At 44.7% G+C, this 23,527-nt stretch overlaps 1 protein-coding gene across 3 annotated transcripts in view; it reads right to left on the bottom strand.

The window, feature by feature from the left end:
* Positions 1 to 3,927: 3,927 nt before the first annotated feature.
* Positions 3,928 to 23,527, bottom strand: part of LOC122544091 (NACHT, LRR and PYD domains-containing protein 3-like) — a 23,987-nt gene continuing 4,387 nt past the window's right edge. Inside the window, exons 1-11 of one of the 3 annotated variants that reach the window (XM_043683116.1) lie at positions 22,642 to 23,057; positions 22,425 to 22,521; positions 16,024 to 16,190; positions 14,818 to 14,989; positions 14,658 to 14,723; positions 11,415 to 13,149; positions 5,937 to 6,023; positions 5,648 to 5,818; positions 5,361 to 5,531; positions 5,062 to 5,229; positions 3,928 to 4,897 (exon numbers count right to left, since the gene is read on the bottom strand). In XM_043683116.1, coding sequence (XP_043539051.1) covers positions 4,810 to 4,897; positions 5,062 to 5,229; positions 5,361 to 5,531; positions 5,648 to 5,818; positions 5,937 to 6,023; positions 11,415 to 13,149; positions 14,658 to 14,723; positions 14,818 to 14,989; positions 16,024 to 16,190; positions 22,425 to 22,521; positions 22,642 to 22,680 — 2,961 coding nt within the window. In that variant the 5' untranslated portion in view covers positions 22,681 to 23,057 and the 3' untranslated portion in view covers positions 3,928 to 4,809. Of the gene's footprint in view, positions 4,898 to 5,061; positions 5,230 to 5,360; positions 5,532 to 5,647; positions 5,819 to 5,936; positions 6,024 to 11,414; positions 13,150 to 14,657; positions 14,724 to 14,817; positions 14,990 to 16,023; positions 16,191 to 22,424; positions 22,522 to 22,641; positions 23,058 to 23,527 lie in introns of those variants that run through there. The other 2 variants (XM_043683115.1, XM_043683117.1) reach the window with 2 other exon arrangements.

Genomic DNA, 23,527 nt, shown 5'->3' with positions numbered 1-23,527 from the left:
ACTCCCCACTGGCTATAAAATCAACTGTTTGATGATTGGAATGGAACTGGGTGTTAAGTGATTGTCTTCAGTCATTCCTCTCTAACATGGGGTGTGTGACATTTGGTGGCTCAGTGGGACATTGGGTAGATGTTCTATAAGACCACAATGCCATAATAAATAAGACAGGAGGAGGCTGTTCGGCCCCTTGAGCCTGCTCCATTAGTCAATAGGCTCATGGTTGATCCTACAGTCATCATGTCCACTTCCCTGTATTTTCCCAAGAACCAGTCATTGCCCATCTGATCAGGAAACTGTCTCTCTCAGCTTTAAATATGGACAAGGACACTTTCCCAACACCTCTCTGAGTCAAGGAGCTCCCAAGTCTCACAACCCTCTGAGGGCACAAATTCCTCCTCATCTCAGTCCCCTTAATCTACTTATCTGCAGGAGTACAGACCCACCAACACTGAAGAAGATTGACACCATCCAGGTCAAAGCAAATCACATGACTGTAACCACATCCAGCCCCTCCACCACAAACATTCAGTAATAGCAGTGCGTACCAGCTACAAAAAACACAGCAGATATTCATCGAAGATCCTGAGACAGCAACATCCAAACTCAGGCCAATTTCCATCTTGAAGGAGAGGGGAAGGAGAAACATGGCAACACCACACTCCACTCCAAGTCACTTACTGTCTAGCCTGGGAAATATATCACTGCCCTTTCACTGTCGTTGCATCAAAATCCTGGAATTTCCTCCCACAGAGTATTGTGGGTCAGCCTACAAGCACGCAGATAAGAAGCCACATTCTCAAGGGGCAACTAGGGACAGGCTATCAATGCTGGCCCAGCCCCAATCACTGCATTATAACAGAGAGCAGTAAGCTGACTGGGTAATTTGTGCTCAAGTAAACAATTAAAAACATTTAGCGTCCTCCCTTGTGGCACCCGGCAGCCACACTCTGCTAACACTCAAGTGTCTGTTCTCTTTTATTCCAGTTCAGATTTCCAATCACTTCTCATTTGTACCAATGGAATGCATTCATTTAACACTGAAATAACTGCACAGATGTCGGTACCAATTCACCCAAGTCAGCCTTTACTCACAAGCTCACAGTACGTGGGCTCTAACCAGCCAGCTTAAAGTCAGTGCCTAGAGTGAGGAGACCGTCCTGTTTTCTTTCTTTATTTTCCTCTTTGCTTTTTGTTGATTTACTCCTGACAAGACAGCAGTAGCGCTTGCATTTCTCCCACATCACCCGTGTACCTGCGGCTGTGTGTGCATAAACAGACTCAGTAAAAAAGGCACCATTGTGTCAGAACTTTATGCTGTAATTCCACCACTAGGAAAAAAAAACACTACTGTGGTCAGGGAACCATGAACAAGCAAAGCCCAACAGGGGCAAGGCCTACGTGAGAAAACAACGGGAATGGTGAAAATGAAATGAAAGCTCTATCACCCGCAGTGATAACCTCTCCCTAAAAGCATCGAGGGCATTAGTGGACACCGCATGCTCCCCTCTCCAAGAACCCTTGGCCTCCAACATCACCACAGAAGAGAGACAGGCATTTGGCAGAGACAATCTCCAGTTGAACACTGTCAGCCAGGGCACCCTGATTGGCCCTGGTTAACAGCGCCAGTCAAGGATGTCATAATCAATGTGATCCACCTTGCCCTCATCCAATGACGACCTTACTCCACCACCAAATCCATGGACATGTGCCTGCTCTTTGTCTTGCAGCTTCTTCCCACAGGTCTGGTTCCTCCAACTCTGACTCGGACACAGGTGATGTTTACTGGGCCATAATCAGTCTCTTGCCCCTGGAGCATCTCGGGAAAGTTTCCTCCTCTTCTTCAGGTGTAACAGCATCAAGGCTGCATCCATCTCAGACTCAGGTTTCTTCAACATGTCACAGAGGGGGAGAACACTGTTTCTGACAGCCTTTCTCGCTGCTATGGGGGGGGGGGCAGGTAAGTTTTGCTCCTGCCCCGTTTGCAAGGCAGCAGCTCTCATGTGACCTCCATGTTTGTTCAGGACTGCCTCACTCACCCAAGAATTACATGTCACGAGATCTGACCTCGCCTCGCCCCCATTCAGGGCCATTTCTGTGGTTTTGACATCAAACTTCATCCCCTGAAGTAAACTGTCTGTCTTGCTGAGAGGAAGCATACGGCTGGTATTGGTGTTTCTGATGCTGTTTCAGCCTCCCCACCTCCCAGGTCCGGGAATATCAGGTTTAACCTGGTGCATCATCCCCTTCCCATCAGCAACTCTGTCGGAGCTATCCATATGATTGTGCGAGTAGTGGACCAATAATGAAACAGGAACTGGGACAGTTTGGTATCAAGTGAAGCTGTATGATGTTTCTCTAAGCCTGCCTTCAATGTTTGGATTGCTCTTTCTGCCAAACCATTGATCGATGGATGGTACCGAGAGAGCTGAACATGCTGAATGCCATTCGACATCTGGAAATATTCAAAATCCCCGCTGGAATATGCCATCTCATTGTCAGTGACCAATACTTCTGGAAGCCCATGTAACGAGAATGCTGCTCACAACTTGCCAATCACTATCACGGAGATTGCCGAATGAGCTCTAACCACGTTGAATGGGCATCCACAATAACCAAGAGCATTGAGCTCACATGTAACTGAGTCCATGGTTTACCCAGCTGGTTCCCCGAGTATGGGGGGCACCTGCTGGAGGTAATTTTTATCCTTGTTGGTACTCTGGGAACTGCCCCACTAAGGTCGCTATGTTGGCATCCAATCCTGGCCAGCAGACATAATGTCACACCAACACCTTTATTTTGGAAACCCGTGGACGACCCTGGTGGCGTTCAGCCAGTAGGTGGGGAGAGATTTTGCTCAGGACAATCCCCCAGCCTCCCGATAATAAAATGCCATCCTCTATAATGAGGGATTGTTTTTTTTTAAAATCTAATTGAGAGAATTGCTTCACAGTTTGTTTAAAATCCCCACAATTGGTTCGCCTGGTCCTGTCCATTCTGCAAACTGTACTGGGTTGATGATTCCTTCCCTTTCCAGCCTCCTGAATTTCTGCCTCTGCTTTTCCCCGTAAGGAAAATGGCACTGGGCGGGCCTTGCAGAATCAGGTAATTGCTTCCTGGTCAACATGCAAGGTGGCCTTTGCTCCTTTGGTAATCCTGAGACTTCATTAGGACATTACCCGAACAGTCATTTTCTATCAAAAAATGCTGAGCCAACCAAAGTGAATCTTTCTCAGCCAATTTCAAACCCCCACCCTCCTCAGGCTTGGGGCGTGAGCCTTTTACTACAATCAATCAGTAGAAACTGAACCAGCTGCTTCACTGATTAGCTTGCTATATTTTCATCATCTTTGCCTCTACTGGTATTTTGTGCAGCCAGGTATCACACTGCAACTTTCTCTCCTGATTTCCACAACCCTACTGATAACCCCTCACACAGGCAGAACAAGTCGCAGGAATCTGAAGCACGCCTTCCTGCATCATCTTTTCAGCTAAGCCTCATCGTCTTCTTTCTAAACTCATTTTGGCGTGGAGTAATCCTCAGGTTACCTTAGAGATCCTGTTTGCCAACTATCTACCTAGCTTCCTAAATTCTAATTGCAAGACCTCACCTCTGCTGCCGCCTATGCTGTTGGCTCCAATGAAGACCGCTACCTCTGCTACTCACCCTCCCTCTCAGAACATCCTGCAGCCACTCTGTGACATCCAAGACCCTAGCAGCAGAGATGCAATACACCATCTTAAGAGTCACACTGACAGCCACAGAAATGCTTCTCTGTTCCTTTAAAGGGCTACTAACACTACTGCTGCTTTTGAGATGGGTATTCGGGGTTAGTGGGTAGGTCGGGCAATTTTTAAATTGTTAAAATCCCTGACCCTGCCCTTGGTTAAGATAACATATCATTTAATTCAAAAACAAGCAACAACTGGTCTCAGTTCTTTACTTATTTAATCCAGGACGCGTGATGCAGAGGTGAAGTTTAACAAAGTAGGAAACATTTCCAAGTTGTGCATCATTATACAAAGCCACGCAAATACAGGTTTATACAAGTCCGTTCATTAGTACCTCCATTTTGCAGTATGTTCCATGGGATCATCAGCTCTTTTGAAACATCTCATGATCCACAACAAATCCATTTTAAAATTCAGTCTGCAGTAATTCTAAATTTCCTTGGGTAACACCGGTTCCCATGATGATGCCAGAATTACAGGAAGATCGGGGGCCTGAAAACTGCAAAGGCCCACAAAACAACCCCACAAGGGCAGATTCCCACGTAGCAGTTTGCTGCTTTCTCCTCTCGGCTTGTTGACCCAGCAGGGGGTAAGCCGACACGAGATGCTCACCGCCTTTGGATGATGGAATCAACCCAGCTGAATATACCGTATTTCCATCCTGAATTCACTCACGTTCGTTTGCCGGGAGGATCGACGGGAACTGACACTGAGCGTGGGCACTGTGAGTGTATCTAATAACCCAGAAATACTGAGTGTTCGTACTACAGGCCAGACTGAGCCCCAGGACGGCCCCTTCCTGAGCACGCATTTCCTCAGAGCTTGAAGCAGGAAACATTCAAGGCCAAGATATCCCTGCAAAAGCAGAGCCCTGGGGCCAGGCAACCGAGTCTCATGACCCTGTGCCCCTGGCATCACGAACAGGGTGGCAGGGGTGGCACTAGGGCTCGGCTCGAGCTTGGAACGAGCAAACAGCCAAGAGGATCTCAACCCGGAGGGTGGCCGATTAAAGGGAAGGAATTGAAAATCGGCCCAAACTGTTCACGTAACAAGACCAGTAACAACAACAAATTGAAACGTTCATACTTCGACGCTCAGCCCTGGTCTGGAGTTCTGCAGCAACTTGAGGTGTCTCTTTTTGCTTGGACTGAACCGATTTCGTCCCAGCCTGAAACAGATTAATGATGACACAGAAAAATAAACAGATTCAACAACGCTGCGACAGGCCGACGGGGCTTGGTATTCAGACAGTTCAAACGGATGCCACACCTAGAAATTACAAACCAAACTTGTCATTCACTTATTCCCTAGATTATCACCATGAGCACTCACCAAATCCACTTTAGACTCCTGCATGTCTGTATGAGGTGGGAGAAAGCAGGGACCGATCGATCCGTGAAGGCGTTTGACCCCAGGTTTAGATCCGTCAGAATCCGGTTTGTACTGAGAGCAGAAATTAGATCCTCGGTACAAGAATCAGTGATTCCAACATCCCACAGTCTGGGGGCAAGACAAGAGAAGCAACAGAGGTTAATGTAAATTCCCAGTGTTTGCGAATACACTATTCACGATAAGTTAAACTCTCAGACGTCCAGCTCCAAGCACACAATCTCTCACAACCTGGAACTCACAGCAGTTTCTGGATTTTGCAGTCGGGGCTCCTCAGAGCTGCGGACAGTAGTTTCACTCCTGAATCACCCAGTTTATTCCCACCCAGAATCAGGTCCGTTAACGACCGGTTTGTGCTGAGAGTGGAGGCTAGATCTTCAGTGCAAGAATTTGTGAGAGAGTTATTCTTCAGCCTGAGAATCAGAGAGAGAAAGAGGAGGAATTTCAGTATTTACTAATAACACCATAATTTATCATAATACTCCCAACCAGCATCCAATTAAGTCACAGTACCACAATTTGACCTTACACTAATGTCTGTATTTTACAGTCCGGGTTCCTCAAAGCCACGGACAGCAGTTTGACTCCTGAATCGCCCAGTTTGTTATTACTCAGGGACAGAATCACCAATGTCTGATTTGTTCCAAGAGCAGAGGCAAGGTCCTCAGCACAACAATCTGTGAGAGCGTTACTCTTCAGTCTGGGAGGATCAAGAAGAGAGAAGGAACTGGAATCAGAGCAAACCCCACAGTATGGATCATTTCTTTTACTAACACCACGATGTGTGAGAAAAACAAAACTCTCAGTGTGATACTTACTCCAGTTTCTGTATTTTGCAGTCTTGGTTCATCAGAGCTGCAGCTAATAGTTTAACTCCAGGATCTCCCAGCTTATTTCTTCCCAGTCTAACCATAAACAGACAGACAGTGAGAAACAAACAAATCCATCAACAGATACAGTATTTCTTTGTCTGATATCAGTGGGGGGGGTGGGGGGAGAAGAGAGACAGAGAACTAAACAATGAACAAACGAGTGAAAGAATGAACAGAAGAAAATCACTGGCAACGATTCTCACTCTGCACAACTCAGAGAATCACAGCGTGGAAGTGGGTAATTCGGCCCACTGAGTCCACACTGATCCTCTGAACAGCATCCCACCCAAACCCACCTCCCGCCCCCTACCCTACCCTGTAGCCCTGCATTTTCCACCTAACCTGCACATTGTTGTACTGTGGGAGGAAATCAGAGCACCCGGAGGAAACGCACAGAGAGGTGGGGAGAATGTGCAAACTCCACACAGACAGTCGCCTGAGGCTGGATTCAAACCCAGGTGCTTGGCGACGTGAGGCAGCAGTTTGTGCTGCCCTCACAACATTCACAGGAGTGTCATTAAACATTACACAATGGGGTAACAGAAAATCAGAGATAATTAGTTGGTCTTCTTTAAAACTAGAAATGGTCCGACTGTCATAGAAGGGAAATTGTGGATGGCAGACTATTTCAGACTCCAACATTAGGAAAGATCTGCCTTGTGTCTCAAAGGTAGAAACATTCTAAAACAGAATTGGGGGTATGGAGAGAAACTTCTGAACTGTTTTATTTGAAACACAATTACACTTGAGAGGAGATCACAGCAATGAGATGCAGAGCATGAGTGTGCTGGGTACAACATGGTGGGCACCTGGGATATGTTCAGGCAACAGTTCCCCGGGCACTTGTCCATCCAACAGGTACAATGCTCTGGGTACAGAGACTGTGAAGGCACTTCACTTTGAAGGTTGCTCAGGAAGGGAACAGCTGTTGTAATAAAGCAGTAATACAGGATTCTATCAAAAAGGAAACAGATAGTGTCCACTGTGGTGACACATAAGAACCCTGTAAGACGTATTAACTACTAGGTGCCAGGCTGAGGGATCTCTCATCTGGAAAGGGAGAGGGATCTGGTGGTTCATGTTAGAACTGAGGGCACGGGTAGGAACAGGATGGAAATTCTGCTAGGCAAACATAACACATGTAGATCAAAGTTAAAAGCTGGACGCAGGGAGTAATAATTTCTCAGTTATCGCTGTGGCCAGTGAAATCTGACAAACAGGCTGTCAGATCTGAAGAATTAAAATGTAGCTCATGAGATGATCAGGTGCAGATATGGTCAGTTTTATGAGACATGAAAGAAATTGTACTAAAGGAATTGATTTCACTTAAAATGGGACGGGATCCCATGTGCCAGTGCAGACGATTAATAGGGAAGTTGCAACAGCCCTCCATGCTATCCACCACTACATCAACCTTTGAGTCATCAGCAAACTTACAAACCCACCCTTCCACTTCCTTATCCAAGTTATTTATAAAAATCACAAACAGCATAGGTCTCAGAACCGATCCCTGTGGAACACCATTGGTCACCGAGCTCCAGGCTGAATACTTTCCATCTACTACCACCCTGCGTCTTCTATGGGCCAGCCAATTCTGTATCCAGACTGCCAAATGTCTCTGTATCCTATGCCTCCTTACATTCTGAATGAGCCTAGTATGGGGAACCTTGTCAAACACCTTGCTAAAATACATGTGCACCATATTCACTGCTCTACCTGAATCAATGTGTTTTGTCACATCCTCAAAGGATTCAATAAGATTTGTGAGGCATGACCTGTCTCTCACAAAGCCATGCTGACATGACATCAAACTATGATTTTCCAAGTAATCATAAATTCTGTCTTTAAGAATTCTCTTCAATAACTTGCTCACGACAGACGTAAGAGTGACTAGTCTGTAATTCCCCGGATTATCCCTATTCCCTTTCTTGAACAAGGACATAACATTTGCTAACCTCCAATCATCTGGCACCACTCCAGTGGACAGTCTGTGCTGCGGCTTGGACACCAGGAATGGTGGGGGCGATAGTATCTGTGTGGTGTAATTCTGAGAGCGCGGTTATGTTGCTTGACTAGTTTGTGAACAAGTTTCCATAACTTTGGCACAAGCCCCCAGATGCTAATCAGAAGGGGTTTGCACAATTGAGGGGGCTGGGTCTGCCATGCTCATATGGTGTAGTTTAGATGGGTGTTGGGTGGTCCATTCATTTGCTTGTTTAGGCATTTTAGAAGTTTGATACAATCGAGTCATTACTCGGCTTTCTGAGGGCAGTTACGGACAACTACTTGCTGAGGTGGGAATAAAATCCCTTGTCACCTGAATGTTAGCCTGGAGCTGAAGATTATTCTTACATTGACATTACCACATACCACCAGTTTCCTCATAGAAATAGTACATGACAGTAATGCAATGATTAAATTACTTGCTTTTAAGAAAAGTCAAAGAGTCACACAGCATGGAAACTGATCCTTCAGTCCAACCAGTCCATGCCGAACATAATCCCAAAATAAACTAGTCCCACCTGCCTGCTCCTGGCTCACATCCCTCCAAACCTTTCCTATACATGTATCTGTCCAAATACATTTCAGACATTGCAATTGTAGCCACATCCACCACTTAATACAACACAAACTAACGAAGGTCAGAGAAAGTGGAGTCAGAAAGCAGAATAATCAGCTTGATGCCTTCAAGACAGTAAGTGGAGAATGAGGATAAAGGGTAGTTATAGGGCAGTTATGGCGCAGTGGTAGTGTCCTTGCTCTAGGCCAGTTGGTCTGGGTTCAAGTCACAACATGTTAAGTCATGTGTCATAACATGTCTGAACAGATTGATTAAAAATACCTAAAGAGAGGTTGGTTAGAGTCACTAAGTTACAGAGTGATGCTCCACAAGCAAAATTGTTGACAGCATTGTTGTTCACAATTAGCATTCATAATTCAGATAATTGTTTTTGATTCCAAACAAACGTCAACTTGCAAACGGAAGAAGGTGGGAGGAGGGGAATCCTCACTTCTGTAGTGAGTGCAACAAACTATTAGACCTTAAAAGGAGTCTGCACATCACTCAGAAAATACATGTGTATTAGCGTAGAGGCTTACGGGAGATGGGGAAAACACAGTGACACTGGTGAATCAGTCCGTAAAACAAGCAAACCCTGTGCAGGCTTTATTTTCAATTCAGTCTGTCAACAAATAAAGGCAAACAGGAATGTAGCCCTGACCTCTGGCCGAGAGCTAGGTACACTACCACTGCGCCATACCAGCCTGATGTTGAGGTTTGCTTTAGACCACACGTGGAGTGCATTGTATAATTCTGGTCACCACCTCATTCTTTGAGAATGGGCTGATATTCTGAGAACGAAATGATAAAGCGTCGATTCTCTTTTACTTTATATATTGTAAGCACTAGATTATACTCAATATTATAGAAATTTCTATAATAAGACCGAGACAGTAATATCATTGAGTGAAGTGTCCATGCCCATGGGGCAGCTCAGTGGTCAGCACTCTTGCCTCACAGTGCCAGGGACCCAGGCTTGATTCCAGCCTCGGGGGACTGTCTGTGTGTAGTTTGCGCATTCTCCCAGTGTCTGTATGGGTTTCCTCCCACAGTCCAAAGATGTGCAGGTCAGGTGGATTGGTCCTGATAAACTGCCCATCGTGTGTAGGGATGCACTGGCTACATAGATGGGTCATGGGAAATGCAGTGTCACAGAGAGAGGGTTAGATCTGGGTGGGACGCTTTTCAGAGGGTCGGTGTGGATTTGATAGGCTGAATGGCCTGCTTCCACACAGTAGGGAGTCTATGTAGCCTGACAGGACAATCCCACTGTACTGCCTTAAACATTAGCTCACCATTTCTTGCAGGTGTACCTGGCCCAGGGGTTTTTGGCAATACTGTAAAAACAATCCTATTCCTGACAGGCGCCCATACATAACGGGAAATTCCTGAGTTCATTATCTGCTGTGTGTACAGCCTCATTATTAACCATTGTGCACTCTGGGAACTCAGCCCCACAAGTCATTGAACGGGAGCCTTTTCAATTGGCATGTTTCAGCTGCTAGATATTGCAACTTACTTAATGATCAGATTGCAAACGCTTCCAAATAATTACAGCAGGGAAAAAAATATCATTTTCCTTACAGGTTATGCCCAGGAAAACTAAGCACCTGACAAAATGCATTTAATTTAAACTAATCATGGATTTTTTTTTCAAAACTTGGGGTTTCTGTCCAGTGACAAGTTAAAATGGTAGACAGGAAAGGAAAAAATATTTAGTGTTAATTTCCTGACCAGCCTCACTACAATTCGTCAGACCCTGTACTTACTGATCTAACAGACACGGCAAAGCCCTAATGTGTCAGAAGAATGCAATTTAGATTCCCCAATCTTAAGGACGCTATGAACTGATCCCCTAATCATTGATAACTTCTCTGCTACATCTTGTTTGTTTCCCTTCATTATGGAGAACATGTATGATCATCACTGATAAGACAAAAATACAAAGTTAAAAATCACACAACACCAGGTTATAGTCCCAACAGGTTTACTTGGAAGCACTAACTCTCAGGGTGCTGCTCCTTCATTAGGTGGTTGTGAAGGACACAATTTTAAGACACAGAATTTATAGCAAAAGTTTACAGTGTGATGTAACTGAAATTATACATTAAAAAATGCCTTGATTGTTTATTAAGTCTCTCAACTGTTAGAATAACCATGTCAGTTTCACTTCTTTCATATGTACATCACAAAACTTTTAAAAATCACATTCATTTGAGAATGTAACTTTGAAAAAACGCTCTGCGATTCACATATGAAAGAAGTGAAACTTTTAGATTAGATTCCCTACAGTATGGAAACAGGCCCTTCAGCCCAACAAGTCCACACCAACCCTCCAAAGAGGGATCCACCCAGACACAGACCCATTCCCATACCCCACGGTTACCTCTGACTAATGCACTTGACACTATGGGCAATTTAGTATGGCCAATTCAACTAACCTGCACATCTTTGGACTGTGGGAGGAAACTGGAGCACCCGGAGGAAACCCACGCAGACACAGGGAGAATGTGCAAACTCCACACAGACAGTCACCCGAGGCGGGAATCGAATCTGGGCCCTTGGTGCTGTGAGGCAGCAGTGCTAACCACTGAGCCACCGTGCTGCCTAACATGGTCATTCTAACAGATGAGAGACTTAACAAACAATCAACTGTATAATTTCAGTTACATCACATTGTAAACTTCTGCTATAAATCCTGTGTTTTACAATTGTGTACTCCACAACCACCTGAAGGAGCAGTGCTTCAAAAGTTAGTGCTTCCAATTAAAGGTGTTGGGAGTCTAACCTGGTGTTGTGTGATTTTTAACCTTGTACACCCCAGCCCAACACCGGCATCTCTAAATCAAGAAAAAAACAGTTACCTCAACTCCCGGCATTTGTGTAGTACAGGGCCCAGTCGCTGTAGTCCTTCGTACTGAATGAAGCAGTTCTCTAGATTGAGGTGTTTTATTGTATTGCAGAGTCCAATAACGTGAAACAGAACCACACAGTCAACCGGGGTCAGTCGCAACCCACAAAACTTAAATGTCTCTACAGACCCGACTGTGGACTGCGCCAGTGTTTTATTCTGAGACTCTGCCAAATAGTGCAACGTGTTCATGTGGTTCCTTTTCCCAATTTTGTTCTTTGTGTTTACAAGCTGCCCATTCACTTTCTCCATCACCCAGTCAGTCACTCGAGAGGTTGTCTGCTTCAGAAACGGACCCAGAAACTCCTCCAGGGGCTGAGCCGACTGCGGGGAGGAGAGACCAGCAACGAAACGGAGAAAGATCTCGAATCGCCCACCTTCCTTGCTTTGGGCTTCGTTCAGGAGCTTCCCGATGTCCTTTGGTTCGGGCGTCAGGAACTGTGCGAGTGCAGCCACAAACTCCTGGATGGTGAGATGTGGGAATGCATGCATCGCACTCTGTGCAGAATCGTCTCTTCCCAAAAGATCCATCAGGAACCCAGACAGGAACCGGGAAGGTTGTAGATTGTACTTGATCAAATCCTCGTTTGTGAAGACAACTTTCTTCTCGGAGATTCCTGCGAAGGCCATCTCACCGAGCTTCAGAAACACATCACGGAGATCTTCGATCTCCTGGCTATGGCTTTTCAGCAAGTTGCAAATATAGTGAGAATACAACTGGGTGATGGTCTGGGGAGCTTCCTGCTGCTTCCCATCTCCTGGCGTAAAGAAGGGACCCAGTGACAGACCTAGGATCCAGCAGTAGGAAGGGTTATAGCTCATGGGATACAGGATCTCATTCTCCTCTAAGTGTTTGAAAACAGCTGCTGCCACCGCCTGATCTTTGAAAATCTTGTTGAAGTATTCCTTCCGCTCATCACAAACCATTCCCAGGATTTCAGCCCAGACACCGATCGCTGCCTTTTCCAACAAATGCAAAGCTGTGGGACGGCTAGTCACCAGCACTGAACATCCCGGGAGCAGCCTGTGTTGAATTAAACTACACACGATGTCCGACACCTCACACTGGAACTCTGGATCTGTGCACGTGGATTGTGATTCAATAAGTTTTGGATTGTCAAAGTTGAGTCTCCCGTTAAACTCGTCTAGACCATCAAATATAAACAGCAATTCTTCTGGACTCTTCCACAGCTCTGCCAGAACATTCCCAAAATAAGGATAGAAAGCAAGAATAAGATTCCTCAAGTTTATCTTACAATTAACAGAATTCAAGTCCCAGAATTTAAAACTGAAAATAAATTGAAATTGCTGGTACATTTTCTCTGTGGCCCAGTCATAAACAATTTTTTGGACCATTGTTGTCTTTCCAATGCCATGGACTCCACTGAGTGCTGACGAGATCCCGGATTTGTTTTCCGATTCCGAAGGACAGGCCTGGAACAGTTGATCAGGTTGAATTTTGGTCATTTCTCTGCGGAGATGCTTCTCTCTCCACACGTCATGTTCTCGGCTCCTTGCCAGCAGCTCATGTTCCACGAGCTGAGCGTCCCGAGGAGTACAAATGATCGATAGCTCAGCGTAATGATCAACCAGCTCGAAAATCTTAACCACCTCCTTCTTTAAGATGGAATTCACTCGCAGCGACTCAGTCTGCTCCCGCAGCGTTTCTCTGTGCTTCATTTGAGCATCTTCAATAAGGACAGGAAAGTGAGTCTCAATGAAAGAAAAGTGGTCATTAAAAAAATCTCTTAATTATATTACCATAAAATCTATACCGTGTGGAAACAGGCCCTTTGGCCCAACAAGTCCACCCAAATCCATTCCCTTATCCTATTACTCTATAAATACCGCTAAATAATGCATCTAACTTATGCATCCCTGAACCATATGGGCAACTTAGCATGGCTAATTCACCTAACCTGCACATCTTTGGATTGTGGACCACCTGGAGAAAACCCACATGGACACTGGGAGACTGTGCAAACTCCACACATACAGTCGCTCAAGGCTGGAAACAGGTCAATGGTGCTGTGAGGCAGCAGTGCTAACCACTGAGCCACCAAGCCACCCCCTGAGCCAAGGTTCAAATTCCAGCTGCAAATGGAGATTTGTGCGGCAGTTAAAAATTTCTGTCATTGGAAACTTCATTTGAAAAAGAAACAGTTTAAAATTTTAAAAAAATCGATTCGCACATGTATAGAAACTAAGGCACTACCCAGTGAGGTGGAGTAGATTAGATTACATTACATTACAGTGTGGAAACAGGCCCTTCGGCCCAACAAGTCCACACCGACCCGCCACCCACCCATACCCCTACATTTACCCCTTACCTAACACTACGGGCAATTTAGCATGGCCAATTCACCTGACCTGCACATCTTTGGACTGTGGGAGGAAACCGGAGCACCCAGAGGAAACCCACGCAGACACCGGGAGAATGTGCAAACTCCACACAGGCAGTCGACCAAGGCTGTAAGTGAACCTGGGACCCTGGTGCTGTCAGGCAGCAGTGCTAACAACTGAGCCACCACGCCGCCCATGAACAGTGGGGAAGTCAAAGGTAGGAAAGTAGACGTGAGGGATACCATATCAACCATGATCCTTTTGAAAAATGGAGAAGACTTGAGGGCGCGAATGGCCTCCTCCTGGTCTTATAGACCGTCTACTCAGTATCCCACTGAGCCACCAAATGTCACACAACCCTTGTTAGAGAGGAATGACTGAAGGCAACCACTTGACACACAGTTTCATTCCAGTTATCAAATAGATTATTTGACAGACAGTGGGGAATAAGTCGCTGGGTTCACCTGTGCTCATCCACTCAGCAAAGGAGATCATGCACTTCATTTACTTTTCCTTCAGCACATCCTGTCAGGTATGTACGGGCTTTTGTATTGTATCTGGATCCTCCTAGTTCTTGTATGATGCTTAACTAGTGAAAGCAATGAGCTACTGAACATGCTGAAATAACACCCCCTCTAGATGGTTACAGAACATCAGAAATCACATTAACTTGAAGTTGATTGCGCACTAAAAAGCTTGAATCTGAAACCAATCCTCTTTTGTTCCTGTTCCATCAGCCTCTACACGTGATTCACAAAATCGGACAATTTTTCGAGGCAAATGGGAATGTCAATAGACATTCTAATTGTCACAAGTGAAACCAACAATGTGCAGTCTCTATTTCATCCATTACCTTTCAGTTGATTGGGAATTTCAGATAAATCCTGCCCAATGTACATACAGTCGAACGAATCAGATCCTGTTGAAAGCAATTACATTTCATGAAGTCAGACTGGTTCACAGTCAGCAGCATCTGAATCTGAAATTAAATTACTTGTGAGATTTCACTGTACCCAGTTCTTCTATTTCTTTCAATATTTTATCTAACTTTGGATGCCCATCGCATTGTTTTGCAAAGAACTCCCACATCATCCTTCTTGCCCGAGAGCCCTTCTCCATCACCAGGTTTAGGAGAAGTTTGGAACTGTCTGCCCGGTTTCCCTTCTCCATGAGCTCAGTGACTTTCTGTGTGGAATGATAAAGAAAACATTTAGGAGCAGAGAGAAAAATATAAACAAATTTAGAGGGGAAAGAACGGCTCGGTTACGGAATTTCCCAGCATTTTTCAGCAGGAGCTCATTCAAAATTGAGAATGAATCCTGTGTTCACAGCTTTTTTTGCAATAGCAAATAAATGTGAACAAACCAAATTCAGATTTGTCCTTTGTCCTTCAGTGTCTGACATTAAATGAGATTATTGACTGATAATACAATCTATGTGTCTCTTGTGCTTTATTTTTGCTGCCGTCACACTCGGCAATTTCCTCAGAAATAAAACTGCTGCAAGTCAAAACTTGAGTGGAGGGCTTTGAACTGAGCATAATAATGGCAGTAAAATAATATGATTTGGAGATTTTCGATTTTTTTTTAGATTAGATTAGATTACAGTGTGGAAACAGGCCATTTGGCCCAACAAGTCCACACCGACCCGCCGAAGCGCAACTCATCCATACCCCTACATTTACCCCTTACCTAACACTACGGGCAATTTAGCATGACCAATTCACCTAACCTGCACATCTTTGGACTGTGGGAGGAAACCGGAGCACCCGGAGGAAACCCACGCAGATACAGGGAGAACGTGCAAACTCCACACAGTCAGTCACCTGGCGGGAATTGAACCCGGGTCTCTGGTGCTGTGAGGCAGCAGTGCTAACCACTGTGCCACCGTGCCGCTATAAATGGTAGTGTTGGACTGGGGTGTACAAAGTTAAAAATCACACAACACCAGGTTATAGTCCAACAGGTTTAATTGGAAGCACTAGCTTTCGGAGCGACGCTCCTTCATCAGGTGGTTGACAATCATCTGATGAAGGAGCAGGGTTCCGAAAGCTAGTGCTTCCAATTAAACCTGTTGGACTATAAGCTGGTGTTGTGTGATTTTTAACTTATTAAAATAACATTTAGAGTGGATTTGGAAAAGGAATTATGAAAAGTGAGATTACCAAATTCATTGGTGCATTGATGGATCTGGCACAGCTGTGCTAATTTTAGACTTACACAATGTTCTTGGTCAGTGAAATATCCCTCTTCTTTGAGCATGAGGCTGAGTCTGTCCGTCCCTTCTTCAATCGCCCGTTCTAGTCTGTCCCGGTAGAATTTTAACAACTGGAACAGCTGGTAGTTGTCGCACATTTTCAATCGCTCAGTGATAGCAGAACCAGAATCTGTGAAAACCATTAGCTACATTATCAAATACTATCCAACAACCCACTTACGTTGACTATTTTAGATCTGAATGGCAAATTTGCTTGGCCAGAAAACAGATTTCAAATTACATGAGGAACCTCGATTATCCGAATATCAATTGTCTGAATATCGGATTATCCAAAGAAAATTTCAAGATCCCGCAAGAGCGTTATATCAAAGAGGTAAATGTATTTGAATTACCTGCACTGAAGAACATGTGAAAACGCTGGCAAAAACAAAGAAACACAAGCACCTCAAGCATCAGCGACTGGATGTTTTTTAGGTAAGCCCTTTGCAAAAGTAAGTGCTTTACAGTACTCCTGTCACTTCACCGGGCCATTCATGAAAAAAAGGGTCAAAAATGTAATCACACGCACGAGGCGGTGCTTCTGTCTTTAGAGTCATAGAGATGTACAGTATGGAAACAGACCATTCGGTCCAACCCGTCCATGCCGACCAGATATCTCCACCCAATCTAGTCACACCTGCCAGCACCCGGCCCATATCCCTCCAAACCCTTCCTATTCATATACTCATCCAAATGCCTCTTAAATGTTGCAATTGTACCAGCCTCCACCACTTCCTCTGGCAGCTCATTCCATACACGTACCACCCTCTGAGTGAAAACGTGGCCCCTTGGGTCTCTTTTATATCTTTCCCCTCACCCTAAACCTATGCCCTCTAGTTCTGGACTTCCCCACGCCAGGGAAAAGACTTTTCCTATTTATCCTATCCATGTGCCCCTCAATTTTGTAAACCTCTATAAAGGTCACTCCAGGGAAAACAGCCTATCGCGACACTGAGTTCCCGGAAACTGACAAATGCTCTTGAATCGTAGAAGCTGTTTGGGACGTTGTTTAAAGTCTTCCATCATTTAAGATAAAATTGATTATCCAAATAATCAATCATCCAAATGAAATAGCGCCTGCCCACCTCATTCGGATAGTCGAGGTTCCTCTGTATATTTTTGATCGCAGGCGATATCACCAAATGTATTACGACTTGGTAAGGGACGAGTAACTTTTGTTTCTAAAATAAATGAAACAATCAAGATTGATCCTCTATCTCGATGATATATTCACGCTCTCCCTCCAAAACCTTGATGCCTTTAATATCTAAACGTTTATCAATTACTTTCTGGTATATACTCAGTGACACAGACCTAACAACCTTCTGAGATCCAGTGAACTTACAAAGACAATAAAGCTGTACGTTTGCACAGATTTGAACAAACTTACCAGTTAGAACATCATTATAATGTTTAAAATCCATTTCTAACACTCAGGATTAACACGTGGTAAACATGGGAAATATACTGCAATCGAACTTTCATTCATCGAATAGCAAATGTGGCCCACAAAGGCTCCAAACGTTTCTCAGCAACAACCCTCAGATGTTAATAACAATCATATTTCCTTAAGCTGCACTAGGGGTTACAATTCTTCCACTGATCTAGTGTTGAATTACCCTCTGAAGAGCCACTGCACTGCCTTAACAAATGCTCCTATTTCTAGTTTATCGCTCTCCTGTCGTGAGTTCACACATCAGTGGACTCCAACTGCACTCTAGTGTTTAGTCGCTAACGAAACTGCAGCTCTTCACCAAGCTACAAACTGCCGTTGGGTTTTTCCAGCCTCCACTAACTCAGCTGTGCTGAAGTATTAATGATGGCAGTGCTTTGTCCAAGACACACACACACACAGTGTGGCCCTCCCACTTTCACAACCCCCCAGGATTTCGTCAGAGTCTTGATCCCATCTCGGCCGCTCCCAGAGATCATTCTAACAACACCAGGCCCATACAGTGGCAATGCAAGCGAATAAGGCTTGCTTGCCTTTATCAGTCAGGGCATACAATGTAAAAATTAACAAGTCATGCCAATGCTGCATAGAACTTGTTAGGTCGCGTTTGGAATATTGTGTACAGTCTAGTCGCCACACTAACAGAAGAATGTGCAGGCTTTGGAGAGAGTGCAGATAAGGTCTAACTGAACGTTGTCTGGTTTGGAACATATTAGCTACGAGGAGAGAGTGGAAAATTTTGAGTTTGTTTCACTTGAATGTTGGAGGCTGAGGGGCGACCTGGTAGAGACCTACAAAATTACGAGAGTCATGGACAGACTAGATAGTTGGGAGTATTTCCCCCCCCCTCCCCCCCCAAGGATAAGAAGGTCAATTACTAGGGGATGTAGGTTTCAGGTCAATGGGAGAAAGTTTAAAAAGGATCTTTGAGAGGCAAGTCTTTCATTCACAGAGGGTTAAAAGTGCCCGGATGTGCTGCCAGAGGTGTGGTGAAAGCTGACACAATAGCCACATTTAAGAGGCATCTTGACAGACACATGAACAGGCAGGGAATAGAGGGATACTGACTGCATAGAGGCAAAAGGAGTTTAGTTTAGAAAGGCATGTGTCAGTGCAGGTTTGATGGGCTGAATAGCTGGGCAGAACTGGGTACTGCAGATGCTAGAGATTAGAATCAATATTAGCATGGTGCTAGAAAAGGAGCAATTACATGGCCAATATCATTCCTGAAGAAGGGCAAAACCAAAATGTCGATTTTTCTTGCTATTCGGATGCTGCCTGACCTGCTGTGCTTCTCCAGCACCACACTAATCTTGTTTCTATGCTGTACTGCTCTTTGTTCTTGTTCTAACTGCTCTGCTGTTTCAGGTAGATATAAACAATTTAGACTTGAATATCCTAATGAGGATGTATGCAGGGTATAAGCAGATAGGAAAAAAGTTAAGTTCTGAGATTTGTGAAACATGAGGTTCAGCTGAGCATGACTCAGATCAGAAAAGAACTTGCAGTTAACAATGGGGTGCTGGAGGCAAGGGTAATGGGTGAACAAAGTGGAAAAGTATTCATTGTGTACAGCCATTTAACAATATTGGAAGCATTCAGTTTGTAAGGTCAGTTAGCAAGGTGAAAAGTATTCACTGTGCGAAGCCAATTAAGGTTAAGAACGTTCATGGTGGAAAAGATGGCTTAATTTTTACTGTTGATGCTCACTGATTGTAACGGTCATCCAATCAATATGTATGTTGCCTTATCTGGATGCTCCTCCCTGTAAAATGATTATACAATTCATCAAGAAACTGCTGTTCCAGAGAGAAGACCGAGAACTCATGTCTCTGTGCACATGGGCAATCCTTCTCTCCCTCCAGGGCCCGGAATAAAGATGAAGGAGGTAAAACCACACTGCGTCTCAGTGTCTTGCTTCGACTGAGAGGGGAATGGGACAACAGTAAGTCTGCAAATGATATGAAAATTGGTGGGGTGGTAAATAGTAAGGGGGATAGCCTTAGATTACAGGAAGTTACAGATAGGCTAGTCAGCTGGGCTGATCACGTGCAAATGGAATTCAATCTGGAATGAGTATAGGCAATGCACTTGGGCAGAATAAATAAAGCAAGGGAATACATGATGAACTGTAGGACCCTGGGAAGCACCGAGGATCATAGGGACCTTGGTATTCACATACACCAGTTCCTTCAAGTAGAAGGTCAGGTAAATAAAGTGGTTAAGGCAGCATATGGGATATTTGCCTTTGTTAGCTGAGGCAGAGTTCCACTGGAACTGTATAAAACGTTGGTTAGGCCACAGGAATGTAGTGTGTGCAGTTCTGGTCCCCTCACAAGGCTTCAGCTTAGCTCAGCTGGCTGAACAGATGGGTTGCAAAGCAATGTGATACTGCCAGTGTGGGTTCAATTCCTGCACCGGCTGAGATTACCACGAAGGACTCTTCTTCTCAAACTCCCTCCTCGCCTGAGATTTGGTGGCCCTCAATTTAAACCAACACCATTTGTCACTCTGTAACGAAAGAGTAGCTGTTTGGTCCGGTAAGACCATGGCGACTTGACTTGATAGCATCAGCCAAAATATATCAAAGCGGTCCCCACACAATAGGAAGATATGATCGCGTTGGAGAGGGTGCAGAGGAGATGCACCAGAATGTTGCATGGGCTGGAGAGAGTCTCAGTTATGAAGAGAGATTGGACAGACTGGAATTGTTTTCCTTCGAGCAGAGAAGATTGAGAAGGAAGTGACTGAAATATATAAAACTACGAGGGGGAATCGACAGGGTAGTCAGGAAGAAACTTCTCCCATTGGCAGACGGATCAAGGCCCAGGGCTCATCGATTTAAGCCGTTGGGGGGGGAAAGGCGGAGATGAGGAGGTTTAGTGGGGATGTGATGAGAAACTTTTTTAACACCGCAGGGTGAAAAGAATCTGGACCTCATTGCCTGAAAGGGTGGAGAAGCAGGCCACCTAAGAAGCATTTTGAAGCGAACTTGTGACACCTAAACATTCAAGGCAAGTGCTGGAAAATGGGATCAGAATAGTTGGCGATGCTTTTTTAGCCAGAGCAGACTCAATGGGCCGAAGGGACTTTTTTTGTGCGACAGATCGTTATGACTTCAGCTGCCTTCCCGTATGTGCAGCTCACGAGCCCACTGTTTTCTCAGTGACCCCTGAACTGATCTGGCTGACTGACTGACTGGAGACTACACAATAAGCCCCAGCTCTATCACAGCGCAGAACTGGATGCTGCCACCTAACACACTCCAGGATGGTCTGTTCTCTGAACATTACATTCTATCAAAATCCCAGAAATGGAGTCTATTGTAATGACATGCTGCGTACTACATTATGAATCCACGGGTTGTTCTGTTATAATGCGCGTTTTGTCAACGCGATTGACAAATTCTAAAGGGCGAACTTTAAAAATGCGTGCTGGTTGGAATGCGATTACACGGCCAACACGTTAAGCGCTGTTTCTGAAGTCCGATTTTTCTATAATGCGGGGTTTCACAAGAACACAACCCTCACATTATTGAAGAACTGACTATAGCCAATTCTTTAAAACAAAGTACACCAATTTGTCAAACTTATCATACCTTTAGTTTGTTTCCTTTAAATCTGTAAAAGTTCACTAACTCAACATCAAATTACGGATCAATTATCTGCAAAACTGCCAAAAAACCTGAAAAACATCCAGTCCTTTTTCTGAACTACACTGATCGAGTCCATACGAACTCAAGGCAATAACCTTCAGTTCAAGTGCTGTCTCATAATTCATTAATCCAAGAATCTTCAAGGAACTTTTCACTCTCCTCAAAATGATTAGTATCAAAGTCACCTTACCAAATCCCATGTATGTGCAATATCATATTCTACAGAAAGACAAGGAAAGAGATGCGTAAAGATTTGTAGCTCAGGTGCCGGTTTCCGTGGTTGTGGGTATGTTTGTCGAGCTGGGAGGTTGAACACGGCTGAAACATATAAAACTACAAGGGGAATCAACAGGGTAGACAGGAAGAAACTTCTCCCCTTGATGGAAGGATCAAGGATTAGGGGTCATTGATTTAAGCTAAGGGGGGGGGGAGAAGGGAGGTTTAGTGGGAATGGGAGGAAAAACTTTATTAATTTACCCCCGCCAGGGTGATAGAAATCTGGACCGCAGACGTTTCATCCCTGTCTTGGTGATACCTTCAGTGCTCTGGAACTTCCTGTGAAGTGATGCTGTACTGTCTTTTGGAATTTATTTGGTTCCGTTCCTGCTGCTTACGGTTGTTCATCGCAATGGCTGGTATATTGGGTCTTGGTCTATGGGTCTGTCGATGGGTGCCTGGCCTCTGTTTAGCTTGTCCTATGATCGTTGCGTTGTCCCAGTTAAATCTGTGTGTATGGCTGCTAGGGACAGACGCCTAACAGACAGGCAACATGACGAGAACATGTCACGACGCAACCCACTAACCACGCTACCTTACAAAAAACATCTCGGAACTGGCAGCCAGACTTCCCCGACCTTTGGATTCATGACAGCCACCTAAGACAACAACTCACCAGGATAAAAGACTCTATACCCAACATACGCAAAATTAGCGTAATTTACAAGATTTCATGCAAAGACTGCACAATACACTATATAGGACAATCAGACAGATAGCTAGCAATCTGTATCCACAAACACCAACTAACCACTAAACGCCACGACCAGCTGTCCATCTCCCTATACACAATATGAGCACCTCTTCAGCAGGTCTAGCACTAAGCGCCTTATTTTAACTTGTGACTGCAAGACCCCTCAACTTGGTCAATGGTTTCTTGTCCTCATCCTTCCCCTACTTCCTGTTCAGACAGGTTCCAGTTTGAGATTGAACATTTCATCACAAAGGGAGTCATATTCTGTTCTACTTTATGACCTCACCGGGATCCATTTTCATTTTTTTTGGTGGTGATGGATCCTCTTCGCTGTTCGAACCTTCTTGTACTTTGGGTACGACATCGACGGGTGTTTCCAGGTCCTGAAGAGGGTTAAACGAAAATAATGAAGTGAGAAGTAGAAATTTTGCCTGGTTAAATTTGAAATCTGTAACACAGCAATTTAAGTCTTGGATTAAACATTGCCGACATTTATAATTAACCTTTGGTGCAGAAGGGCCTGTTCCTGTGCCGCTCTCCATCCTCCATAACAGGTGTGAACAACTGCTCCATGAAACCCTGACAATTCGAGTGATCTCCACAAGTTAGGCTGCCTTCAGGAAAGCCTCAACACTGGGAACACCCATGCATGATAGAACCAACCTTAATCCCATGGTGAAGACAAAATTTATTTAATCAACCCATTCAGAGATGTCATTACACTCCAGTGGGGCAGTTGGGACTTGAACACTGGCTCCTGGCTCAGAGGTAGGGACATTATCACTGTGCCACAAGAACCTCTGCATGCTGTAGAATATTCCGCAGGGAAACATGGACCAAGTGACGATAGATTCAAAAAGTGTGGTGCTGGAAAAGCACAGCGGGTCACGCAGCATCCGAGGAACAGGAAAGTCAATCTTTCGAGCATAACCTCTTCACATTCCCAATGAAGAGCTTGTGCTCGAAACCTTTGACTCTCCTGCTCCTCGGATGCTGCCTGACAGGCTGCGCTTTTCCAGTACCACACTTTTTGTCTCTGTTCTCCAGCATCTGCATTCCAGGTGATGACAGATCAATCCAATGAGCCTGTATTTGGTTTTTCAGAGCCTCGTGATGCTCTATTCATTGATCAAATTTGAAAATAATCATAATATTCTATGCATGGTTTACTGTCATCACATTCTAAAACCGCCGTCTTCATTTAGCTGCTTAATTCATCACATCTCCAGTGGAAATGACATGACCCGCATGTTTTACGTATGACCTGGCTATCAATTAGATTATATTTATTGCAGCTCTCATAACTGAATAATTGCGATGGTTAAGGTGGTGGTGGGGGGAGGGAAGGCGGTGGATAATGGGGGTTAGAGGGGGGATGGTGGTTAGAGA

This window comes from Chiloscyllium plagiosum, chromosome 46 (assembly GCF_004010195.1).
Source record: "Chiloscyllium plagiosum isolate BGI_BamShark_2017 chromosome 46, ASM401019v2, whole genome shotgun sequence".
Classification (NCBI taxonomy): Eukaryota; Metazoa; Chordata; class Chondrichthyes; order Orectolobiformes; family Hemiscylliidae; genus Chiloscyllium; species Chiloscyllium plagiosum.
Note: the sequence above shows the minus strand (reverse complement) of the source record. Positions and strands in the feature narration are given on the sequence as shown.